This window comes from Heteronotia binoei, chromosome 9 (genome assembly GCF_032191835.1).
Source record: "Heteronotia binoei isolate CCM8104 ecotype False Entrance Well chromosome 9, APGP_CSIRO_Hbin_v1, whole genome shotgun sequence".
In the NCBI taxonomy this organism is placed as follows: domain Eukaryota; kingdom Metazoa; phylum Chordata; class Lepidosauria; order Squamata; family Gekkonidae; genus Heteronotia; species Heteronotia binoei.
This window is the reverse complement of record NC_083231.1, coordinates 96496427-96519547: the sequence shown is the minus strand read 5'-3', so window position 1 is coordinate 96519547 and position 23121 is coordinate 96496427. Positions and strand designations below refer to the sequence as shown.

Here is a 23121-nt window from a genome sequence, read left to right as displayed (position 1 = left end):
CATTCAAGTATTGACCCTGCTTAGAGAGCCAGTTTGGTGTAGTGGTTAAGTGTGCGGACTCTTATCTGGGAGCACCAGGTTTGATTCCCCACTCCTCCACTTGCACCTGCTGGAATAGCCTTGGGTCAGCCATAGCTCTGGCAGAGGTTGTCCTTGAAAGGGCAGCTGCTGTGAGAGCCCTCTCCAGCCCCACCCACCTCACAGGGTGTCTGTTGTGGGGGAGGAAGGTAAAGGAGATTGTGAGCCGCTCTGAGACTCTTCGGAGTGGAGGGCGGGATATAAATCCAATATCTTCTTCTTTTTCTTCTTAGCTTCCGAGATCTGACAAAACTGAGCTGTGCCATGCTACCTTGCTCCTCTCTGAGACACTGTTTTACAAGTACAATATTTTATACTTTTGTTTCTAACAGACAACATATTAATATTATAGTATTTAAATATTGAAAATAAATTTACTTCAGTCTAATTTGGTGACCCTTAAACTCTGGGGCTCTTGGTGAATGTCTGGTTCATCTACATGGTCAGGCCAGTCTTGAATTTCATGGTATTTTAAAAACTTATGCCAATGACCTGATCCTAAGAATGTTGATTCAGAAGTAGGTACAAATGATTTCATTATTTAGCAATAAAAAAATTAGTGTGCAAAGAACTTCAACCAGTGGTGAGCAAAAACAATCGCATGTTAAGAGGAATAATAATTTTTAATATATGTGTGTGTTAAGTGTCATCAAGTCAGTTATGGCAATTTTATTTATTTCTATTTTTAGCCTGCCCTTCCAATAGGACAGACTCAGGAAGGGTTACATCATAAAAACAATCAACAGTAAAAACAATAAAAGACCAATTTAAAATATATAAAATCTAAACTATAGAGTGACAATGGAGACTAAAATGGCAGGTTCTGCCTCACAGAACATGGCCTATTGTCCAAGTCCAGCAGATCTTATAGCACTGGGATGGAATGAATTAATGACCTCCAAAATGGCCTCTCAATAACAGCTTTGCGCTAGTCTTGCAAACTGGGGGCCATGGCTTCCTTGATCGAGTCAATCCATTTCATGTTGGGTCTTCCTCTTTTCCTGCTGCCTTCTAGCTTTTTGTCTTATTGTATTTTCTTGTCTTCTCATCATGTGGCCAAACTACAATAACCTCAGTTTAGTCATTTTAGCTTCCAGGGAGAGTTTAGGCTTGATTTAATCTAGAACCCACTTATTTGTCTTTTTGGCAGTGCACAGAATCCATAAAACATGGATTCCATTTAATCTGTCAATTTTCTTCATTGACCGACTTACACAACCATACATAATAATGAGGAATAGTATGGTATGAATTAAATTGGTCGCTAGCAATATATCCTTACATTTAAGAATCTTTTCTAGTTCCTTCATGGTTGCCCTTCCCAGTCTCAATTTCCTTCTGATTTCTTGTTGCAGTCTCCCTTTGGGTTGATGCACAGCTAATTGTCCTTTCCTCATCATTAACCTTAAAGTTGTGTGATTCCCTGGTAGCTATTACTTTTGACTTCTTGGTCTTCAACCATAATCCTTGTAGTGTATCGGCAGCCATATCCTGCTTTTCTGCTTTCTCAGTAATTATTTCAAGTTTTCACTGTTTTCTGCCAGTAATGTGGTATCATCTGTATATCTCAGGTTGTTAATGTTCCTTCCATCAGTTTTCACTCCACCTGCATCTAAATCTAATCCAACATTCTTTATGATATGATCTGCATATAGGTTGAATAGGGAGGGAGATAAAATACAACCTTGTATTTGCCAGTTGGAAGCCTTTCTGTTTTCTCAACGTTCTATCCAAACAGTAGCCTCTTGTCCAGAGTTCAGGTTGTGCATCAAAACAATCAGATATTGTTGTGCACCCATTTCCTTTATACCCAACCATATTAATAGATGTTGTTGTTCAGTCACACAGTCGAGTCCAACTCTTTGCGATCCCATGGACAAAGTCACGCTAGGCCCGCCTGTCTTCCACCATCCTCTGAAGTCTGCTCAAATTCATGTTAGTTATATCAGTAATGCTGTCCAGCCATCTCATCTTTTGCCATCCCCTTCTTCTTTTGCCTTCTTTTGCCAGCATCAGGGTCTTCTCCAGGGAGTGTTCCCTACTCATTTGGTGGCCAAAGTATTTGAGCTTCAGCATCTGACCTTCCAGGGAGCAATGAGGGTTGATTTCCCTTAGGACTGACTGATATGATCATCTTGCAGTCCAAGGGACTCTCAAGATTCTTCTCCAGCACCACATCTCAAAAGCATCTATTCTTCTGCGCTCGGCCTTCCTTATGGTCCAACTCTCACAGCCATACATTACTACTGGGAATACCATCGCTTTGACTATATGGACTTTTGTTGGCAGGGTGATGTCTCTACTTTTTATTATACTGCCTAGGTTCGCCATAGTTGTCCACCCAAGGACCAAATGTATTTTAATTTCATGGCTACAGTCACCATCTGCAGTGATCTTGGATCCCAGAATATTAATAGATAGTGTTCATATAAAAAATTAGCTGCTTCCTCTCAGCTTTGGATTTAACCATTCTCTGAGTGCTCCTCATAGTGTTGCCATCCAGTTGTTTGTAATGAACATAAAGAATTCAGTCACTTCCCTCCTCCTCCTTGCATTTCAACGTACAGTACACTGCATTATTTTGCTCACTTGATGCATAGTAATTGTATTAGGAAAAAAACTGGGGTCTGAGAAGTGGATTTTTCTTTTTTGTGTGTATGATTTGAAAATCCATGAATTCTCTGAGTCTCTCTCATAGTGTGCTCTTCCTATTGTTTATAATGAACATAAATAATATAGTCACTCCCCCTTCCCTCCTCCCAGCATTTCCACTTACGGTACACTGACTTTTTTTTTTTGCACTTGACGTTTAGTAATTGCATTAGGAGAAAAGGGGGGGTGCGCTGAGAACTAGATTTTTTTTCCCTGTGTGAGTTGTAAATCTATGTATTTTCTGGAAGAGAGCTTTGCTTTCATGGCCCACTTGCCCTGAATGTTTTATCTGCAGCTCACAAATGGCATTCACAGCGTCTCCCTAATTCTAGTGACACCAGTCTCTATGATCAGGCTCTGTGTTGCATGAGGCATTTGATTAAACTAATTCTTGTTATGTTCACTCTTTTATATAATGGGGGGGGGGGGGGGAACGAAGATGTTACCTTGAAACTTTTAAGCTGTGACTTATTAGAATCTACTGCTAGTGGAAAGGCATTTCATATTTTCAGCATGATACTCTTATGACTGATGCAGACCAGTTAATGTCCTGTGGCTTTTTCGGAATATGAGTCTTTGAACTCATGTTTTGTGCCTGACCATGCAGTCCTAAGAACAAACTTTCCTGGTAGTAAGCCAGACCAGAGTAGGATTCTGAATATAGACCTCCTTAGGATTCCTCCCTGGACCTGTTAATAATAATACTTTTGCAAGATTGTTCTGTGTGTGTGTGTGAATTTTTTGTTGTTTTTGCTGTCAGGTTTCCTTAGGGTAACCCTGTGGGGTTTTCAAGGCAAGAGATGCTCAGAGGTGGTTTGCCATTGCCTGCTTCCACTTTACAACCTTGGTATTCCTTGGAGATCTCCCATCCAAATACTAACCAGGCTGACTCTGCTTAGCTTACAAGATCTGATGAGATCGGGTTAGGGTTGCCAAGTCCAATTCAAGAAATACCTGGGGACTTTGGGGGTGGAGCCAGGAGACTTTGGGGCAGAGCCAAGAGCAAGGGTGTGACAAGCATAATTGAACTTCAAGGGTTCTGGCCATCACATTTAAAGGGACTGCACATCTTTTTAAATGCCTTCCTTCCATAGGAAATAATGAAGGATAGGAGCACCTTCTTTTGGGGCTCATAGAATTGGACCCCCTGGTCCAATCTTTTTGAAACTTGGGGGGTATTTTGGGGGGAGGCACTAGATGCTATATTGAAAATTTGGTGTTTCTATCTCAAAAAACAGCCCCCCCAGAGCCCCCAATACCCACAGATCAATTCCCTATCATTTCCTATGGGAATCGTTCATGGAGGTGCGTGATGGCTGTGGGGGTGGGGCTTCCCCCGCTGGCCAACTGGCTGGGGGAGGGGGGAAGCTTGTAAAACTGGGGGATCCCCCTCTAGGACCTGGGGATTAGGAAGCCTAGATCGGGTTAGTCTGGCCTCTTCAGGTAGGGTGTGTGTGGAAGGAGAAGCTTAGCTCTACCCCCTCCCTGGATTGGCTGTGGGCTAAGATTCCATATAGAGACCCCTGGTTGCAGCCACTTTTCACTTTCCCCTTTAGGGAAAGCCCAGGAGCCACACATGCCATGCTCAGCAGAAATAACGCCAAAGGAGGGCGAGGTTCTAGACTAGGGTTTGGCCCTTTTAAGAGTTCAGTTTCTTGCTGAGATGGAGGCAGCCTTCCAAGTTCAGTTCTACTCCGGATGTTGTTTGAACCAACTGTCTACTGCCTGGGATGGTTCCATAATCCTGATTGCCTTTCTTTGTCTGTGGATCTCTGTGCATACCATCACCTGCCACATCCTATTAATGTTTGAATGACCTCAGTTTCCAAAGACTTGGATCTGTTCACTAGAGGTTTTGACTACTAAGGCAGGTCTTTTAGCCAGTTCATACCAGCTGTTGCCACAAATAGAAGTATGCACTCATTCTGTATCCATCCCCTCTTCTGTACTCATATCTGCTTCACATAAGGCTGTGCATGATACATTTGCACCAGTGCAACTGGATAAGTGCATAATCCTGAGTGTGTTTTCTGTATAATGCCTAACACCCTATATTGAACCTTTTGCATTCGGTCATATTCATGCCTTCCATTTCACTATAGGCAATAGGATCTAGCTGAGGAACCCCATATTTTTTACATTAGCTACTAGAAACTACAATCTGTTGACCTCAGTGGAATTTCTGAAGAAACATGTTATGCTCAGATTGTAAAATAAGTGTGAAGTTTATTTAAGCGGGCTTCTTAGGAAGTACTCATCCATACAAACTTAGATTTCAGTGTATTCTAAAACATAATAGGAAGGGTCATACATGTAAGCATTGTCAAGTTAGCTATTGACTTGACTCTTGGTATTTTTAAATTCAATATCTCACTATGTCCCAACCACACACTAAAGAGCATCTGAAAAGAAGTGACCTTGATGAGCCACAATGCATTTTGCTAAATGTAAAAGGCTTTGTGTTCATGCTCATGTAAATTCATGAACACAAATCCTGTCAAATTCATATTAGGAAGATGTCTTTGAAATGTATCAGGAAACAAATGATTGCACACTGGGGTTTCCTGAGTATAACCTGGAATGAAAAAGTGTAAAATAGAATTTGTTGCGCTAGAAAACACATCCTCCAAGTACTGATGAAAGACATCTTCCTACACAATACTGACTTAGTCTATATATACACTCATATAATTAATATTTCCTAGTTTTCAAGCAATATGCTTACAATCATGTGCATATTATTGCAAAATGGTGACAATACCTATGTTCTTGTTTTGTTTTTTTAGATAGAGCTGTTCTTCTAATTCCATTCAAACATGGCAATTACCAGCATTTGGCAACATGACTGACTAACATGAATATGTTGAAGTTGGCCAACAATGAACAGGATGGAAACAAAATACCTTACTTAAGAACCTGTTTAGAAGCTTCATTTTGTACTCATGTCTGAAAATAGCTAAAGAAACACATTTTCTTCTCATTACAGCCAAAAATCTCACATACAGACTCCGTTCAGCCACTGTACAAAACCATGGTTTAATGAAACTTGTTATAATTAAGTTTGATCATATGAATGCAGTTTGGTCCAAAGTCACAGAAGTTGAACAAAAACTATGGGGCCTCTTTATGTGTTACAAAGTCCTCATATTTTGGGGTGTTAGAAAGAGCATGTTGGCAAATTCATAGTGGGGCCTGGAGTTCTCCCCAAAGTACAACTGATGTCCAGCTTACAAAAATCAATTCTGCTGGTGAAAATGGCATGAAGTCACATCCTCTCCCCAGGCACTGTCCCCCCCTCCAGTCTTCTGGAATTTCCCAGGTGGCAGTTAGCAGCCCTATATATGCTGGGCTACAGCACAAACTGCATGAAGCAGACAATCAGCTGGGAGTTTTGTGCTTTCCAGAGTTAGGCAAATCCTTTTTTCCTCACAACTGGGGCATACAGCCAGAGGCTGCCACTATAGTGTAATTGGATCCATAATAAGAGTTTTCATGTGGACAAGTAGTTTGATGAACATGTTCTGTAGTAGAAAGCCAATCTAGCTATATCTCAAAGGCAGCTTTACTTTCTGCAAGTTGCCTACAACATTCACTTGCATCCATGCAGGGTTGCCAATTCCAAGCTGGGAAATTCCTGGAGATTTGGGGGTGGAACCTGGGAAGGGAGCTCTGCAGGGATGTGATGTCATAGATTCTCTCTCCTCCACTACCCCTGTGATCTGAATCCTAATTGGTAACTTGTGTTTGTGTATGGAAGTTCTAACACATGCTCCTGATTTCATCATACATGCATGGGGAGTAGTTAAATCCAAGCAGGCCCTAAGAGACCATTATTTCTCCCTAATGAATATACAAGGACAGCACAATCTGTGCCAATGGAAGGTTTTCTCTAAGAGCACCAGCATATGTATTATATATACGAATTATAATTTGTTTGAGTAATGTACAAATGTTTGAGGAATCATTTCCTTCAACAAATGAACGTATCACATTTTTATCCTTTTCTTTCTTCAAGTTCAGAGAGGCAAACGGCGTTTCCCCTCTGTTATTTTAACAGCGCAACTACCCTGTGAAGTAGACCAGACTAAGGGGAAACAATAACTGATCTAAGGTCCTTGAGTGAGATGGCTGAGTGGAAATCAGAACCAGCATCTGCCCAATCTTAACGGAATGTGCTACATAGCACTGATGGTCACAAAATTATCAACAACTTTTGATACAACTCCTCTCTTGCTTTCTTCCAGATACAGAATATGGAAACTCAGCACCGAACAAAAGTAGACGTTCCTGATCATGTCCTTTACACTGTAGGCTCCTGTGTTCTTGTAATCGGCACTATTGGAATTACAGGAAATCTCTTGGTTCTCTATGCATTTTACAGGTATGGATTTATTGCATTGGGGATTAGGGTGAAGAATTGGTTTTTTTTAATTTTATAAAAAGGGGAGAAGACAGCTAACTCAAAGTGCTGATGGACAACATTTTCCCGACCTCATCCATAAATAGTAAAATTGCAAGTGGAATCTGTACTGTTGCACTTAGCTCTGTGGGTCCAGTGCCATGGAAAATCCCATGTTTGTAAACATGGTGAACCTCCTTGTCCAAGGAGCAGAGTGTGTTCCTGATCTTAACCATTCCTAAAAGAGAGAAGAGCTTTTCTGGAATACAGAATTCTTGAATTCAACAGTAGGCAGCTTTCTTTGGGCCAAGTGTCAAAAAATGTGGTGACTCCCAATAAAGATGTCGGTGTGGGGGCTAGCAAAATGACTGTGTGGGTGAGATAAGGGTCATATTTGGCCAGGCATGTTTCAAGCAAGTCAGCCCGCTGAGGTACTGCTGACATCTCAGAGATTTGCCTTGCAGTTGACTAGTATTGTACAGATCTGGGTATTACTGTTTGGTATGACTTCCTGTGGAAGAGTATTATTTTCACTTTCGGTTGTTTAATTTTACTGTATTCTACTTCTTTTAGTAACTGTGTCTCTGCCCCCCCCCCCCCACAAACAGCCACTAAATCCAGCTCATGGAGTGTTTTTCATTGAACTGGAACCAAACCAGAACCTAAAATCTCTTAGCTGCTTTGACCCTGAATCAAAATGGAATCCTTAAACACAAAAAGTGGTAACCAGTTCAAAACAAGTGGCTCAAAAGGAGCTCAGTTAGAAATGTAGGAAAAAAGATGATGATTTGCTATTTTAAGCTAGTTAATAAAATAACCACCTTGTTATTTTATCCAAGGCCTCCGTGAGCTAGGTCTAAAGCTTATTTTTTCCCTCTGGCCTTATAGAGGCTACTTTCTTCCTAAGGTTGCCAGACCATGCCATTCTTGCCACGTCTGGCAACTGGCAGGAGGGTTGGAGGTGGAGACATGGGGGCATGAGGTTGCAACTTCTAACTGTGCCATTATGTAACTTCCAGCAAAGTGATGCAAGGTAGATCTAGGTATCAGTAGAATCTCTATGGTAAATCCATAAAGTGATGTGGTGGTGCAAACAACATTAAACTTTAAAAAAATGTCATCTTGCTGCTGCTCAGAGAAGCAGTGGGCAACTGGGGCTGCTGGTGGGAGGTCTTTCACCACAGTAGGATAGTTGGCAGTTCTCTTTCCTCTGAAAACAGAATGATTATGTATTCCAGCAGAACCCTGGCTACATAGATTTCTCTCTTCTAAATTACCTTTTTCCAGTTGGAGAGTTTGGGGATTTGAATCAGTAAATGACAGCACTCTTGTGGCTTGGCAAGCAAATGTGAAATTGCTTCAAAAAAGAAAAACATTCAAGGTGTAATGGTTTTCAAGATAACAAACATTTATCGTAAACCCAACTATTTTACAACTAGAAGCAAAACTGAATCATAATGGCTATCGACATAGCATCATTTGGAGATAGGCTTCCCAATCCCCCCGCCCTGGCAGGGGACCCCCGAATTTGCAGCCTCCTCCTCCCCCGCTCTCAAAAAATCTGGAAGCGGGAGGGGGCGGGGGGGAGAGAGAACATACCTGTAGGCATCATGTTGTTGTAGAGCTTCTGATCTGTTTTTAAAATGTGTGCCCCTTTAAGGCTGCACAGGAAACAGGAAGGGCTTCATGGGAAAGGGTCAGTAACAGTTTCCATGGAGAACGGCCCCTCCCTTTCTTTTCCTGTGCAGCCTTGCTTTCGTTTTCACAGTAAGCAAAGTTCTGCTGGAAGAAGAACTTCCCCCTCCTGGCCCCCCTGGGGAAGAAAGGAAAGAGCCAGAGCTTCCTTTGTCCAGCTCCCTTGTATCCCATGGGAGAGATACAAAGAAAGCACCTTTAAGATCAACGAGTGTAAATGTTTTAAGCATGTTTTATTTTAAGGATTTTTTTTTAAAAAAAAACCCTTTAATTGTGTTTGTCTGTGTCCTTTATAAAGTTTATATCTCTGCTACCTAATCTTAAATAAGTAAACACACAGCCCGGCCTAACATGGCTCAGCCCAACAAGGTCTCATTTATGTCAGATCCAGTCCTCATAACAAATGAGATTGACACCCCTGGCCTAGACCCTAATAGGTAAACCTTTAAAATAGACATAAAATAACATGCTAAGGAGAAAATTACATTTGTTACAATTGCGTATTGCTTATTTTACTTTTTAAAAAGTAAAATAAAAGTAAAAAAGTAAAATGGTTTATAAACATGAGTTGATGTTTTATTATAAACAATATAGACAAAGTAATGTTGTTAAAAATCAAGACCCAGAGGAAAAAAAGGAACTGTGATATTATGTTGATTTCATGTAGTTCAATAGCTAGCTTATGCACCAGGAAAAGGAAAAGGCAAACAGTTTGCAAAAGAAAAAAAAGAGGGGAGGGGGGACCAAACCAGCAATATGCAATAATTTTATCATAGAAGGAAAATCTCCTCTTCTACTAGCCAGAAGGGGGAAACAAGTACAGCCACCCAAAGAGGCCCCATAGAAAGGAGCAAGGGAATTAATAAAATAATCAATTTAAAACTGATCTATCCTCTCATTTCAAATTACATTGTAAGCCAACAGCATGATGTTATTCTTGGGGAAATATATTCAAACTGTCTGGATTGGTTTTTGAACAACTTCTTAAAGTTAGTAAATGCCAAGATCTGAAGTCAAGTAGCCTGTCCTAGGAATGCTGAGTAGGACCTGGGAAGTGGAGAATACCCAATGCAGAAATGTAGAGCAGAAGTAGGTGTGTGAAGCTTGGTGAACCATTCCTCAAGAAAAAGCCAAAGCAATCTTGGAAGCACTGATAGAGAAGTCATGTCAGAAGAAACCATGCTGTGAGCTGGCAGAATCATATTCTTCATCACAAGGGGCACCAGTACAAGCCAGGAACCCATTCGTTTGAATCTCAGTTTGAAATTTAAACAAGCTGTCAGATTACTTCAGTGGAGTGCTGGGTGTTGGCACTAAATCTGAGCATCTCAGTTTTCAAAGCCAGTGACCTTAAGTTTAACTGTCATCTTCTGAAAACCTTATTATAACCCATAGCAACATGTGTATAGCATTAGCAGAGTACCCTCCCTTGGATTACTGGCTAGCATCACTTTTGAGCTTTGCATGCCCATTTTATTCTTGTGTCAAATCAGGCACAAATATAGAACATCAGAGTATTTACCTTCCATGTTTTGCCCACTTTCCACAGCAGTGAATTTAGGACAGACAGTACAGAGTAAAATGAATCCATAAGGATTTTAACCTTGTAGAACCTGTTATTGACTGAAGCTCATTACTTATACTAGTATTATGTATGCATTATAAGACAATTTTGTAATTAAACGAACTACTTAAATTCAGTGATGAATACATGGGATACAATAATTTGATCATCTCTGTGAAAATGGACACTTTGGGGCTTAAAAGAGATTGAAAGAAAGGCACAATGAATTTGGGACAAAAGTTGCATTGAAACCAACAGTATTCTTGCATTAGGATTCACATGGTGGGTGAAGTCCTTTGAGTTATGTTTGCAGCTGTGATGACCTTTCTCACTCACACAGCGTGTCTACACCCTCTACATAACCTTTCTCTCACAGATTCATGGTTACAAGTAGGTCAGACAGTCACATAGCCAGTTATCCAAGGGAGGGTACTCTGCTAATACTATGCACATGTTGCTATGGGTTATAATAAGGTTTTCAGAAGATGACAGTTAAACTTAAGGTCACTACTAGGGATGAGCATGAATCAGCTCAGGAGCCAGAATTTGGCCTGCACTTGCACCAATTGGGAACCTCTAAACTTTTGTCCAGTTTGGCTCTTTGGGGCTATTTAAACCTAAAAGCTGAGTAGTGTGGGGTCTGCCTGTCAGCTGTTAGGTTGAAATGGTTGCAAGCCATTTGAAGTGGGGGGAAGCAAAACTAACTAGTGAAATGCTTGAAATGGTTGCAAGCCATTTGAAGCGGGAGGAAGCAAAACCAACCAGTGAAATGGCTGCCAGACATTTAAACTTAACAGTGGGGCAGGTCTGCCCATCAGCTATTAGGTTTAAATGGCTAGTGAGCCATGGCCGGGAGAAAGAGGGAACTGAACTCGCCGGTTTGGTTCAAGGGCTTTTGGCTTGGTTTGGTTTGGGTATTGGTTCAGGGGCTACCCTGAATCTGGAACTGAACCAAGTTTTTTAGGTTCATGTCTGTCCATAATCATTATCCATCTTTCCTCTTTTAAAATATAGAGAAAGCCATGATCAGTTCACATCCCAGGTCCTCTCTCTCACTCACAGAGACACCAACAGATAGAATAGCCCAGTTCCATTTAATAATCATCCCTTGCTCAGAGCTACTGGGGTTGGGGACTTAGGTGTGCTTCATTCACATGATGGCACTATTTACTCATATCCTAATATACATATTTGTATTTAGGTTGACATGTTAACTTATGTGTGTATTTCTTTCCTTATGTGTGTATATTTATTTTCCTAAGACAACCAGACCGCAGGTGTCCAGGGTGTCTCTGGGCATTGGGAGGTTCAAAGGCATGATTGTTCAAGCAAGGCAAAGTAGTACAGCATGGTCAGAATTCAGTCCTTAGGTCATACATGGTGCAGGTTCAGGGCAAGTCTAGAAGTCGACATCCAGAAACAGTCCAATGGCTCACAGGCACAAGGTAGAGAGAGGATCAGTGGCAGCAAGGTCAAAAATAGTTTGACTCATCACTTCCACAACTAGTCTCTTTCTCCCTGTCCTTAGAGAGCCAGTTTAGTGTAGTGGTTAAGTGCATGGACTCGTATCTGGGAGAACTGGGTTTGATTCCCCACTCCTCCACTTGCAGCTGCTAGAATGGTCTTGGGTCAGCCATAGCTATCAGAGAGCTCTCTCAGCCCCTCCCACCTCACAGGGTGTCTGTTTTGGGCGGATGGGGGGAGGTAAAGGAGACTGTAAGCCACTCTGAGACTCTGAGATTCAGAGTGTATGGCAGGGTATAAATCCAATATCATCATCATCTTAGTAGCTGAGACACCTGTTTCACAGCTGGGCTGTATGTGACCTGTGTGTGTGTACTTCTTACTAATTAGATCCAGGTGTCTCTGGGCTGCTAAATGTGCACTGTGGCTTCTTTCCAGTATTTCCTGGCATACCCTCCTCCATCTGCACCCCAGTGGCTCTGTAGACAGAGGAGGTGAGGTGGGTGGTGGGACACTGTCTGATCCTAAATCATGGGTCTGGACATCCAGGATGCTGCTATTGGTTGGTAGCTCCTTATTTGGTAGCTCCTTATTTGGCAGAGAAGCCATAACTTCTGGTGGCAGGCTGGCTGTAACTGACTGTAACTGTGGGCTTGGGGGTCTGCTTCAGCTGCTCCTTCCTCTTCCACCGAGCCCTCTGCCCCTTCAGAGCTGACTATGTTTGGCTGATCCACAACAGGGTTAAATAAACACAGAATTAACTTTTATTTCTGGTTTGAACTTAACACTGGAGTAGATCATGTACATATTATGAAGTGTCTTTTCAGTTAAACTGTTTCCTTATTGGCATTTGGGATCTTTTGTTTTTTGGTAAGCTTTAAGCAGCATTTCTCCACAGTTTCACTCAGCCAGACTCACTCGCAACTCTTCAACTCTCTTAACAGCTCTTTTCAGCTGTACTTCTCACCAACATTCCCTCAGCTCCCTTTGGTCATTCTTAGGGAGAGGCAGAACCTAACCTGATGCTTAGAATAGTCATAAGAAGGGCAAATACCTGCTCACATGAGTTGCCTACATGCATGAATCAAAGAAGGGAATTTGTACAAGATTACAAGTCAACCTCCATGAAGTACTACTGCATAAATCCTCATGTCATGTGTTTAATTTTTAATCAGCCAAAATTTCATCCCAGGAATGGCACAAACAAAAGGCAATTTTAGGGGCTATAGTATATAGTTAATGTACTTTTAAAAAATAGTCATTGAGGCAGATGCTGCAGCTTCTGCCTTATGAATGAGTCGACTTCTAGGTGTAGAGGAGTTCATACTCTGATGTTCTGATGAACTTTCCTTGAATGCTGCCCAAAGTGGTGAACTGATGAACTTTCCATTAATGTTGCCAAAAGTGGTTTTGCCTGCCAAATGAAAGGAAATCACTGAGTAAATGTCACTTAGATTGCTGAACAACAGTATAGCCATTTGGCTATGCTAAACTAAGACATGTAGGATTCTCAGCAGCACGTTCTGCATTTTAAATAGATGCTAAATGTGTAGAAATGGGCAGGTGAAACTCTTCGTGGTTTGGAGGTAAATAATGTCACCAGGCAAATAATATCCCATTAAGCCTCCATTAAAGGGGCAGGATTTCCACCCCCCTCTAGACTGTTGGCAACCCTAAAAGACAGGTTTGACCTAGTGTCTCAAAGAAGCAGTACCAGATTTCATACTCATGTGTTTTGAGATTTGATCTAAACCCAATGGTCCCACTCTTAGTTATTAGCATTTCCCACTCTTTGTCCTTTTGGTTTTAATAGATAAGGAAACAGAAAGCTATCAACAATGATATTGAGAAGCTCAACAGCACTCTTGGTTGCAAATCATTGCTGAGAAATAGTTATAAGGTGAACATTTCAACATTACAGTTTTTTAGAACATGGATTTATCACCTAATGACTGACTGTTCATATGTAGGCATATTAATTCCTTACTGTGCACAAAGAGTCATGGGCAAATATGCATTTCTGTTCACTTCTAGTAACAGGCACAACAAGATTTCACCACTGAAATGTCACTTAAAGGATTGCTTTATCATAGCATGGTATCTCCATCTGTGTTTCTAAAATTTACCCTGCCCTCTATACATTTAACTGTGTCAGGGATGTGTAAAATGTCAACATTTGTCTATCAGATCATTTTGTCCAGCACGCAGGACAGTTTTTCACTCAAGAAACTATAGTGACTCCCTCTGAATCTGGCAGTACTTCTGGGGCTGGTGGGGTAGAAGAAAATGATATTGGATTTATATCCTGCCCTATACTTTGAACCTCACAGCCGTCACAATCTCCTTTACTTCCCCACCCCCACAGACACCCTGTGAAGTAGGTGGGTCTGAGACAGCTCTTATAGCAGCTGCCCTTTCAAGGACAACTCCTACGACAGCTATGGTTGACCCAAGGCCATTCCAGCAGCTGCAAGTGGAGGAGTGAGGAATCAAACCCGGTTCTCCCAGAAAAGAGTCTGCGCACTTAACCACTACGCCAAACTGGCTCTCTGGTAGGAGAATGTGATAGACATAACACACCCATCATCTCCCAGCTACTGTAAACTGGAACCAAGAGAAAGCTGTTTGAATGGTTGTTTCATAGCTTTAAAACATGTTCAAAGCATATTATGTAGCATCTACATTTTACGTATTGGAAATATTGGCAGGTAACCTACTTTAGGCTGGAAGAAGTACTGCTTCTGTATTTTCTGTTCAATGCTGTTCAGTGTGTGTGTGTGTAGTAAAATGGCAGGTGCGGGTGTATGTGTGTGTATCTCTTGAAAGAATTTGTGCAGTACAAATGGCCATGTCAACTTAACTTAAAGGATTCCAAATTGTGGTCTCTTGATTGATTATAGTTTTAGCAGTCCCACCAGTGTCTACAATAAGTTAACGGCTCAGCTATCTACACATACCCATGTCATTCGTGACCTTAAAGGAGGGAAGAAAACTTCAGACTTTGCCTTGTCTCTTCTATGCAGCTCAAGACAGAATCTGTTTTTTCTTCAGGGAGTCTCCCATCCAGACACTGAACAGTCTTGCATAGCTTTTGAAAGGCTGTTATGTTATGTGCTTTCAGATTATATTTTAGAAACTTTTATAAAGGTTTACCTGCATAGTCATCTGGAGGAGATTATTTTTCATCCCAATGATCAAATTTATAGAAGTAGTTTTAACACAGATCTTTCAACTGGGGATTTTGCCCATTAAAGTGGGAGCAAATACTGGATATCTGACAGCATTTCATTGGTCTAAAACATGTTGGAAACTTTGCACTACAGTTTGCATAATGAGGAGAAACTAGTCCCTAGATTATGTCCATTGATAGAGTCATTGTGACTGAAGATTTATGTATGGATTTTACTTGGTACATAAGAACACATGTTGGATCAGGCCAATGGCCCATCCAGCAACACTCTGGCCGTTTTCCCACTTACCTTACCCCGGAGCGACGTCCCTCTTCACCGCGCTGCGTCTGCTGCGCGGATTTCGCACAAACTGCTGCGCAGCACCAGGAAGAGCCACGTAGTCCTGGGGCTTTTGCGTCGCAAATGTAAACCGCCAAAAAGCAGGTTTACATTTGCGACGCAAAAGCCCCAGGACCACGCGGCTCTTCCTGGTGCTGCGCAGCAGTTTGTGCGAAATCCGCGCAGACGCAGCGCGGTGAAGAGGGACGTCGCTCCAGGGTAAGGTAAGTGGGAAAACGGCCTCTGTGTCACACAGTGGCTAAAAAAACCAAGTGCCATCAAGAGGTCCACCAGTGGATTTAGAAGCCCTTCCACTGTGCCCCCCCCCCCACACAAGAAAAAAAGTTATGGTAACTGTTTCACGTTGTCTATTTGTTTTAGAACTTTCATTTTGATTGAAGAGAACTTAACAGGAGTCTCTTTTTTCCCTTTATTTTTACATTATTTTTTAAAAAATAAAGCAACAAGAAGCTGAGGACACCACCAAACTATTTTATAATGAATTTAGCAGCAAGTGATTTCCTGATGTCTGCAACCCAGGCTCCCATCTGCTTTCTCAACAGCATGCACAGGGAATGGATACTTGGAAACATAGGTACTTCTCTAACATGGTTGCCTCTTACCTCTCCCCATCTTGCATGGGACTCATCTTAAGATAAGGCTGTGTTATGGCTAAGTTGCTGAAACTCGTTGAGCCTCATCAGAGTGACTATGTCCTCTTTTCTGCTGGTTCACTGCTTCTTTTAAATGAAAGAAATCTCCAGCATTAAGGCTGGCATTCTGATCACGTGCATATTTGGGATATAACATGCATCATGAATAATGATGGATACAAATTTTCCTTTTACTCAGCAATACGGCCATCAAAACAAAAAGTCATGCAATGCCCTTTAATTAGAACCAGTTAACATATAAGACAGAAAATCATGTATGCAGCAAGTAGTTCTCTTGAACAGTTCATCAGGCAGAAAGCTTAGTACAGTAAAAAGGGGCGGCAGTGACTCCAGGTGGGATGGAGGGAATATCCTAACCATGGACTATGCAAGGAATATCCTCAGTGAACATCACTGAAGGGGGAGAGTGGAAACCAGTGCCCTTACCAGCAGCCTTCATGTGGCAATGATTGAACTGCTAGGACCATGAGGGCTGCTGAGTGACCTGGTGTCATCCATGGCGACACTAGGACTCTCCCAGGTTGTTACAACACCCACTCATCAGGCGGGACACATGTTAGACCTGGTCTTTGTGGCCGGAATATCAGTGACTGATATTGCAACGGAAGCAGTGCCATGGTCAGATCACTTTGCCCTTAAGGCCCGTATGGAGGTGTCACCCAAAACCTGTTTAGGCGGAGAGCGTATTTTAGCTCACCCGCGGAGCCTGATGGACCCGGAACGGTTCCTAACGGCTCTACGGGATACCTGGCCCGCTGGCGATTCCCTGGATGATCTGGTAGAGTCCTGGAACGATGGGCTCTCCAGGGCCATTGAGGAGATCGCACCCAGGCGCCCTCTGCGCCCCCGCCCGAAACCGTCGCCCTGGTTTAACCGGGAGCTGCGGCAACAAAAGCGGGAGCTCAGACGACTAGAGAGGCAATGGCGGCGTACTCGAGACGAAGTGACCCGAACATCTTATAGAGAGAGTTTGAAGGCCTATGAGATGGCAATCAAATCCGCAAAGAGAGTATTCTTTGCGGCTAAGATTGCGTCCGCAACTTCGCGCCCGGCACAATTATTTGATATAATTAGAGGACTTACAACGCTGCCACAAGGCAGGTTAAATTCTATTGAATTGGAAATCGGCTGTGAGGCTTTTGCGAAATTTTTTGCGGATAAAATCGCGTCACTCCGCCCCGACCCCCCTGCCAGTTTGGAGACAGTTAGCGAACCTGAGGCCCCGAGCCTGTCTTCGGATTATACTCTGGATGGCTTTAGACCCCTCAGCCTGGAGGAAGTTGACAGGATTCTCTTATTGGCTCACCCAACAACTTGTAAATTGGACCCATGCCCTTCCTGGCTTATTAAATCTTGCCAGGGGGATCTTAGATATCCTGTGCGGGATATCATAAATAGATCCCTAACGGAAGGGCACTTTCCAACGCCACTCAAAGAGGCTGTGGTCCGTCCCCTCCTAAAAAAACCATCTTTAGATCCGGCCCAATTGGCACATTATCGGCCGGTTTCTAATTTGCCCTTTTTGGGTAAACTTATTGAGAGGGCAGTGGCGATGCAATTACAGAATTTCCTGGAGGACGCTTCCATCCTTGACCCATTTCAGTCCGGCTTCCGCCCGGGACACGGGACGGAGACAGTGTTGGTCGCCCTAGTAGATGACCTTCAACGGCATCTGGATCGGGGTGGCTCGGCGGTGCTGATGCTGTTAGACCTGTCGGCGGCGTTCGACACGGTCGACCATCGGCTACTGACGTGCCGCCTCGCCGACGCGGGGATTCAGGGGTTGGCCTTACAGTGGCTTTCCTCTTTCCTGGAAGGTCGGGGACAAAAGGTCGCAGTAGGGGGGGAGCTATCCCAGAGGCGCACACTTGATTGTGGTGTGCCCCAGGGGGCGGTTCTCTCCCCGATGTTATTCAATATCTATATGCGGCCTCTTGCCCAGATAGCCCGAAGGTATGGGCTGGGGTGTCACCAGTATGCTGATGACACCCAGCTCTATCTACTGATGGACGGCCGGCCGGTCTGCGCCCCGGAAAATCTGGACCGGGCATTACAGGCCGTGGCTGAGTGGCTCAGACTGAGTGGGCTGAAGCTAAATCCTACGAAGACAGAGGTCCTTTGCTTGGGTCGCCGCGGCCCGGGGGGGGGGATCCCCCTGCCAGCTTTTGACGGTGCGCCGCTGATGGCGGCGGACAGAGTCAGGAGCTTGGGGGTGCTGTTGGAGCCTTCCTTAAAGATGGAGGCTCAGATAGCAGCCGCTGCCAAGTCCGCATTTTTTCATCTTAGGCGGGCAAGGCAGCTGGCCCCCTTCCTGGAGCGCGACGACCTAGCAACAGTGATCCATGCTACGGTCACCTCGAGGTTGGACTACTGCAATGCCCTCTACATGGGGCTGCCCCTGTCCCGGACTCGAAAGCTGCAGCTGGTGCAGAATGCCGCGGCCCGGCTGTTATTGGGTCTCCCAAAGTGGGGACACATTCGGCCGGGTCTTCGGACTCTGCACTGGCTTCCAGTGATGTATCGAGTCCGGTACAAGGTGCTGGTTATTACCTTTAAAGCCCTATATGGCCTGGGACCTGCCTACCTGAGGGACCGTCTCTCCCCATACGTTCCCCAGAGAGCACTGAGGTCAGGAACACAAAATCTCCTCTCTATCCCCGGGCCAAAAGAAGCCCGCCTGAAAGTCACTCGAGATAGGGCTTTCTCCGTTATGGCCCCCACTTGGTGGAATCAGCTGCCGGAAGAGGTGAGGGCCCTGCGGGACTTGGCTCAATTCCGCAGGGCCTGTAAGACGACCCTCTTCCGGCTAGCTTACACCTAGCCGGGATGGAACTTGACGTAACTGGCCTGCCATCTGTTTATATAAAATGATATGTTATTGGTTTTAAGCTGCATTGTTTTTATGAATTGAAATGTATTGGTTTTAATGTTTAAATGTGAAGTATTTAATTGTTTATATTTAAATTGTTAAATTGTTATTGTTGGAAGCCGCCCTGAGCCACTCCTGGGAAGGGCGGGATACAAATCCCGAATAAATAAATAAGAAGAGCCCTGCTGGATCAGGCCAATGGCTCAGCATCCTGTCTCACACAGTAGCCAACCTTCTTCTTGAGGACCAACAACAGGGCATAGAGGCCGATTAGTGGAACCTGAGACTTGCAAACAATGACATCACTGTGCTTACTCTGGTTTCCACAGCTTTGGCTCTGACCGCTCTCTTTCTACCTCCAGAAAGGTGCTAGCTTCCTCCCTTCCCCTTTCAGTGGTGCTTAGCGGCAGGGGCTGTCATATGCCTGATGACCCACACCATGAGACATCATTTTTAAGGTGTGGAGTGTATTTACACCTTGTCCTCTTCAGTGGCCTGCTAACTGTAGCTCATTCAGGAGTTCCTGGTTTGTTGCATGGATGAGCGGTCAGATGCCTTGGGTGGGAATGCTGAGATCTTTGAAAGGAAAATATCTTTATTTACAAATATACCGTCTTGATTCTCTACAGCACAGTAGCAATGGAAAATGATATGAAAACACTACAGGCATTACAAAACTAAGAAAAGGAATAAAACATGAGCCTAACTAAGTTGTGTAGTTACTTTGGCATTTCATTCCCTGGAATAGATGCAAGCCTGCAGGAAATTTGAAAACAGATGCTGGTCAAGACTGACTTCAATCCATTTGCTCCCCTTGTTCCCTGGTCCTTTGCTTGTGTGCTTCAGAGAGGGTATTCAGACCCTTTATCAGGTTAAAGTGAAATCATCTCAGCTATCATGAAATTTGGTGTGGGTCTCATGTTCTCTACTCAGCATGCTTTCTCCAATCAAATTAAGGCACACATCCCAACCCTGTATGACCCAACGCAAGATATGCAAATAGCCATCTGCCTTGCTCTTTCCTGGCAGGTGTGCAAAGGGTTTTCTTTTTCTTGCCTATTTGTTTCCATAAAGGAAACTCAACTCCTCTCAGGTCCGAGGTCATGAAGGGCTTTAAAGGTGAACACCAGTACCTTGAATTGAACCTGGAAACACTGCTGCTTGCAATTTTCACTGCAAGTTCAGTTCCTAAGATCACTTTCTGGGCCCAGTGCACTTGAAAGCTCATACCTTGAATAAAACTTCGTTGGTCTTAAAAGTGCAACTGGACTCAAGCTTTGTTCTGCTGCTTCAGACCAACATGACTGCCCACATGGATCTACTTTCTGGGCAGTAAGCCTCACTGAATATCCTTCAGTAGAGTTATGAATGGGATTTCACTCTACATGCGTTCTAGACTGGAAAATAAGCGATCCTAGTGTAGTCTTTGTCAGCGACATACTATGTATCGTCATCATCTTCAAAACTGTTGTTCAGTGCAACAATCTGAATATCTTTATTGCTGAGAGAGAGGGGTTTAGGAGTATTTTTCTGTCCACTAAATAAGAAATGCATATTTTTACAACAATTAAAGCCATTACAGTAGGCTACATTCCCAGAAAATGCCACTTTTAACTGTATTGGATTTTGAGGCAGTTTTCCATTAACAAAGTGGTCTCAGTCACTACCTCTAGTGAGATATGGGACTCTTCAATCTATAAATATAAATTCAATCCTACTTAGTTTCTTACCTATGTTGTAGGAAAGCTATAAACCAGCTGTGTGATTTCAGCCATTGTTATTACAGCCTATCTGCTTTTGCATCTAACCTTAAGCTGCTTTTGTTCTGCCTGAGAGGTTTAGATTTTAAAATGTTTATGATTTTATAACATCTTAATTTTCACGTTGGGAGCTGCATTTTGTGCCATTTGTATAGCATAAAAATGGGGTATAACTCTTGTAAAGAAAGAAATTACAAATACATAATGTAAAAAAGGGGCCACTTAAGCATAGATCCCATTACAAACAAAGCCTCTACCAGACTGTGAAAAAATAGATTGGGAGGGGGGCAGTCTTTGCTTTTTTAGTGCTAATTTGAAAATTAAAACTCTTACACTTTCCCCTTGCTTTTAGGTTGCAACTTGTATGCATTTTGTGGGGCGCTATTTGGAATAACTTCCATGATGACTTTCTTAGCCATTTCAGTTGATCGCTACTGTGTGATTACAAAGCCTCTGCAATCTATAAAGAGGACTTCAAAGAAACGCTCATGCCTGATCATTTTCTTTGTCTGGCTCTACTCACTGGCTTGGAGCGTGTGTCCATTGTTTGGGTGGAGTATGTTGTTTATTCTCTTTCCTCATCCTTTTGCATTATATATGCTGTCTTTGGTCACTGCGCAGTATCCATTCCCCTCAATAGTTCCAATTGATGTTTCCCCTCAATAGCAGCAATTTCTTCTGAACCCTGAAGGAGTTGTGGGACTGCTGTTCTTACTTTCCTAATTACATAGAGAGAAGAGCCCCATTAGTTACCGGTATGTTTTTTTAAAGAATAATTTGTTATAACATCAAAAAGTTTTAATTAAGGTTATACAAACCTTAATTCCAAAAAGACAATACTTTTCCCCCCTGAGTTTGCCACAATAAGCAATATACATATTAACTGAATTGTTTTCATCCATCAACAAAGATTTTGTAATTAAAATATTCATTCATGCGCGTGCACACACACACACATAATCTTAACTAGAATCACATTTAATACAGATCAATTTAGGTGTGTGTGTGCATGTATATAAATAAGGAGTTGTATATTTTAATCCTAGCATCCAGAAACACCACTAAGAACTAGCAGGATAAGTAAGCTGCTGTTTACACAAATCCACATTAACCCAGTCCTTTCTTCAGAACAAAAACGTCTGCCCTGGATCAAATGAAGCTATTTTTCCACTATGATTTTTTCTGACATCAGCTAAGGAAGATTCAAGCTGCATTCAGGTGTCATGGCATACTCTATTAAATAGAAATTTGTCAGAGTTGGGCTCCATCACAGTTTATTTTCTGTGCTTATTTGCTCCCCTTGTTCCTTGCACCTCCATCCTACTCTACAGCACAGAATTTGTATGAAGAGTTTACCATGATGTCTAAATGTAAATGCCTCAGTCAGCTGGAGTTTCTAGCTTTAGTATGGGGAACAGACTGAATGTGAAAGAGGGAAATTAGCCAAGTAAAGGGGTAAGACTCTTATCTCCTCTCCCCTCATTAAAAATTAGATACCCCCACACCTTTTTTGATATAAATGGTGAACATATGCATGAATACACATGGATTCCCTAGCCACTTCTCTTTTGGCTCTGAATCTGCTTGGGAATAAAAGACTAGTTTCAGAGACTAGTCATGTTGATCTGCTCTAGAAGATCTAGATTCCAGTCCAGTAGTTCCTTAGAGAACAAGGTTTTTGGGGGTACAAGCTTTTCAGACTGAGAGCTCCTTTCATCAGATAAAAGCAGGAATGGCCTTCCCTACTTGTATCTAATGAAGAGAGCTTTAACTCTTGAAAGCTTATACCACAAACATCTTGCAGGAGGTGCTACTGGACTCAAATCTAGCCCCTGAGATTTTTGTTCTTGACATTTCTGAAAGCTTATTTATGTGAGGGAATAGCATGCAGGGCCAGTGCATCCCAGTAGGCCAGGTAGGTGGCTGCCTAGGGTGCTACCTGGCCTCACAGCAGCTGGCACCCCTCCTTGGTGCCCCTTCCCCACTGTGCTTGCCTTTGCCACCTGCTACAGGCAGGCAGTGGGGAAGGGGCTCTGGGAGCAGAGCAGCAGCGGGTGTGCTCTGAGGCACTCGGAGCCAGGCTCCAAGAACCTCTGAGCACATGCCTTTCCGATCACACTCAGCTGACCCCACCCAGATATCAAAGCCACAGATGCCCAAGCTTTCTCTTGCTGCTGCCAACCTCCAGTACCCTATAGTACTTTGCAGTATGCAAGGTGATGGAAAGTGCTGTAACGTACTGAGACAGGAGACGTTGATAGGGCAACATGCTTTAATGGAGGCACGTTACAAGAGAGAGAACACGCGGGCTGGGTCCCGCTTATATACAACTCCCGGAACAACCTTCCTAGCTGGCCAGCCCAATCCTGGCCAGTTAAACTTCCCGCCACAGCTGGTGATTGGCGGGGTGTTTCGCGCCCTGTGCGGAGTCGCCTGAGGACGGCCCAGTCGCCTCTG

The 23121-nt window shown here is 43.2% G+C and overlaps 1 protein-coding gene across 1 annotated transcript in view; it reads left to right on the top strand.

Annotated features, from left to right (window-relative positions):
* OPN4 (opsin 4) overlaps nt 1-23121 on the top strand; it is a 56884-nt gene that overhangs the window by 9482 nt on the left and 24281 nt on the right. The window contains exons 2-4 of the mRNA XM_060247050.1: nt 6975-7111; nt 15823-15956; nt 21017-21220. Of these exons, the coding sequence (XP_060103033.1) occupies nt 6984-7111; nt 15823-15956; nt 21017-21220 (466 nt within the window). The 5' untranslated portion in view covers nt 6975-6983. The remainder of the gene's footprint in view (nt 1-6974; nt 7112-15822; nt 15957-21016; nt 21221-23121) is intronic.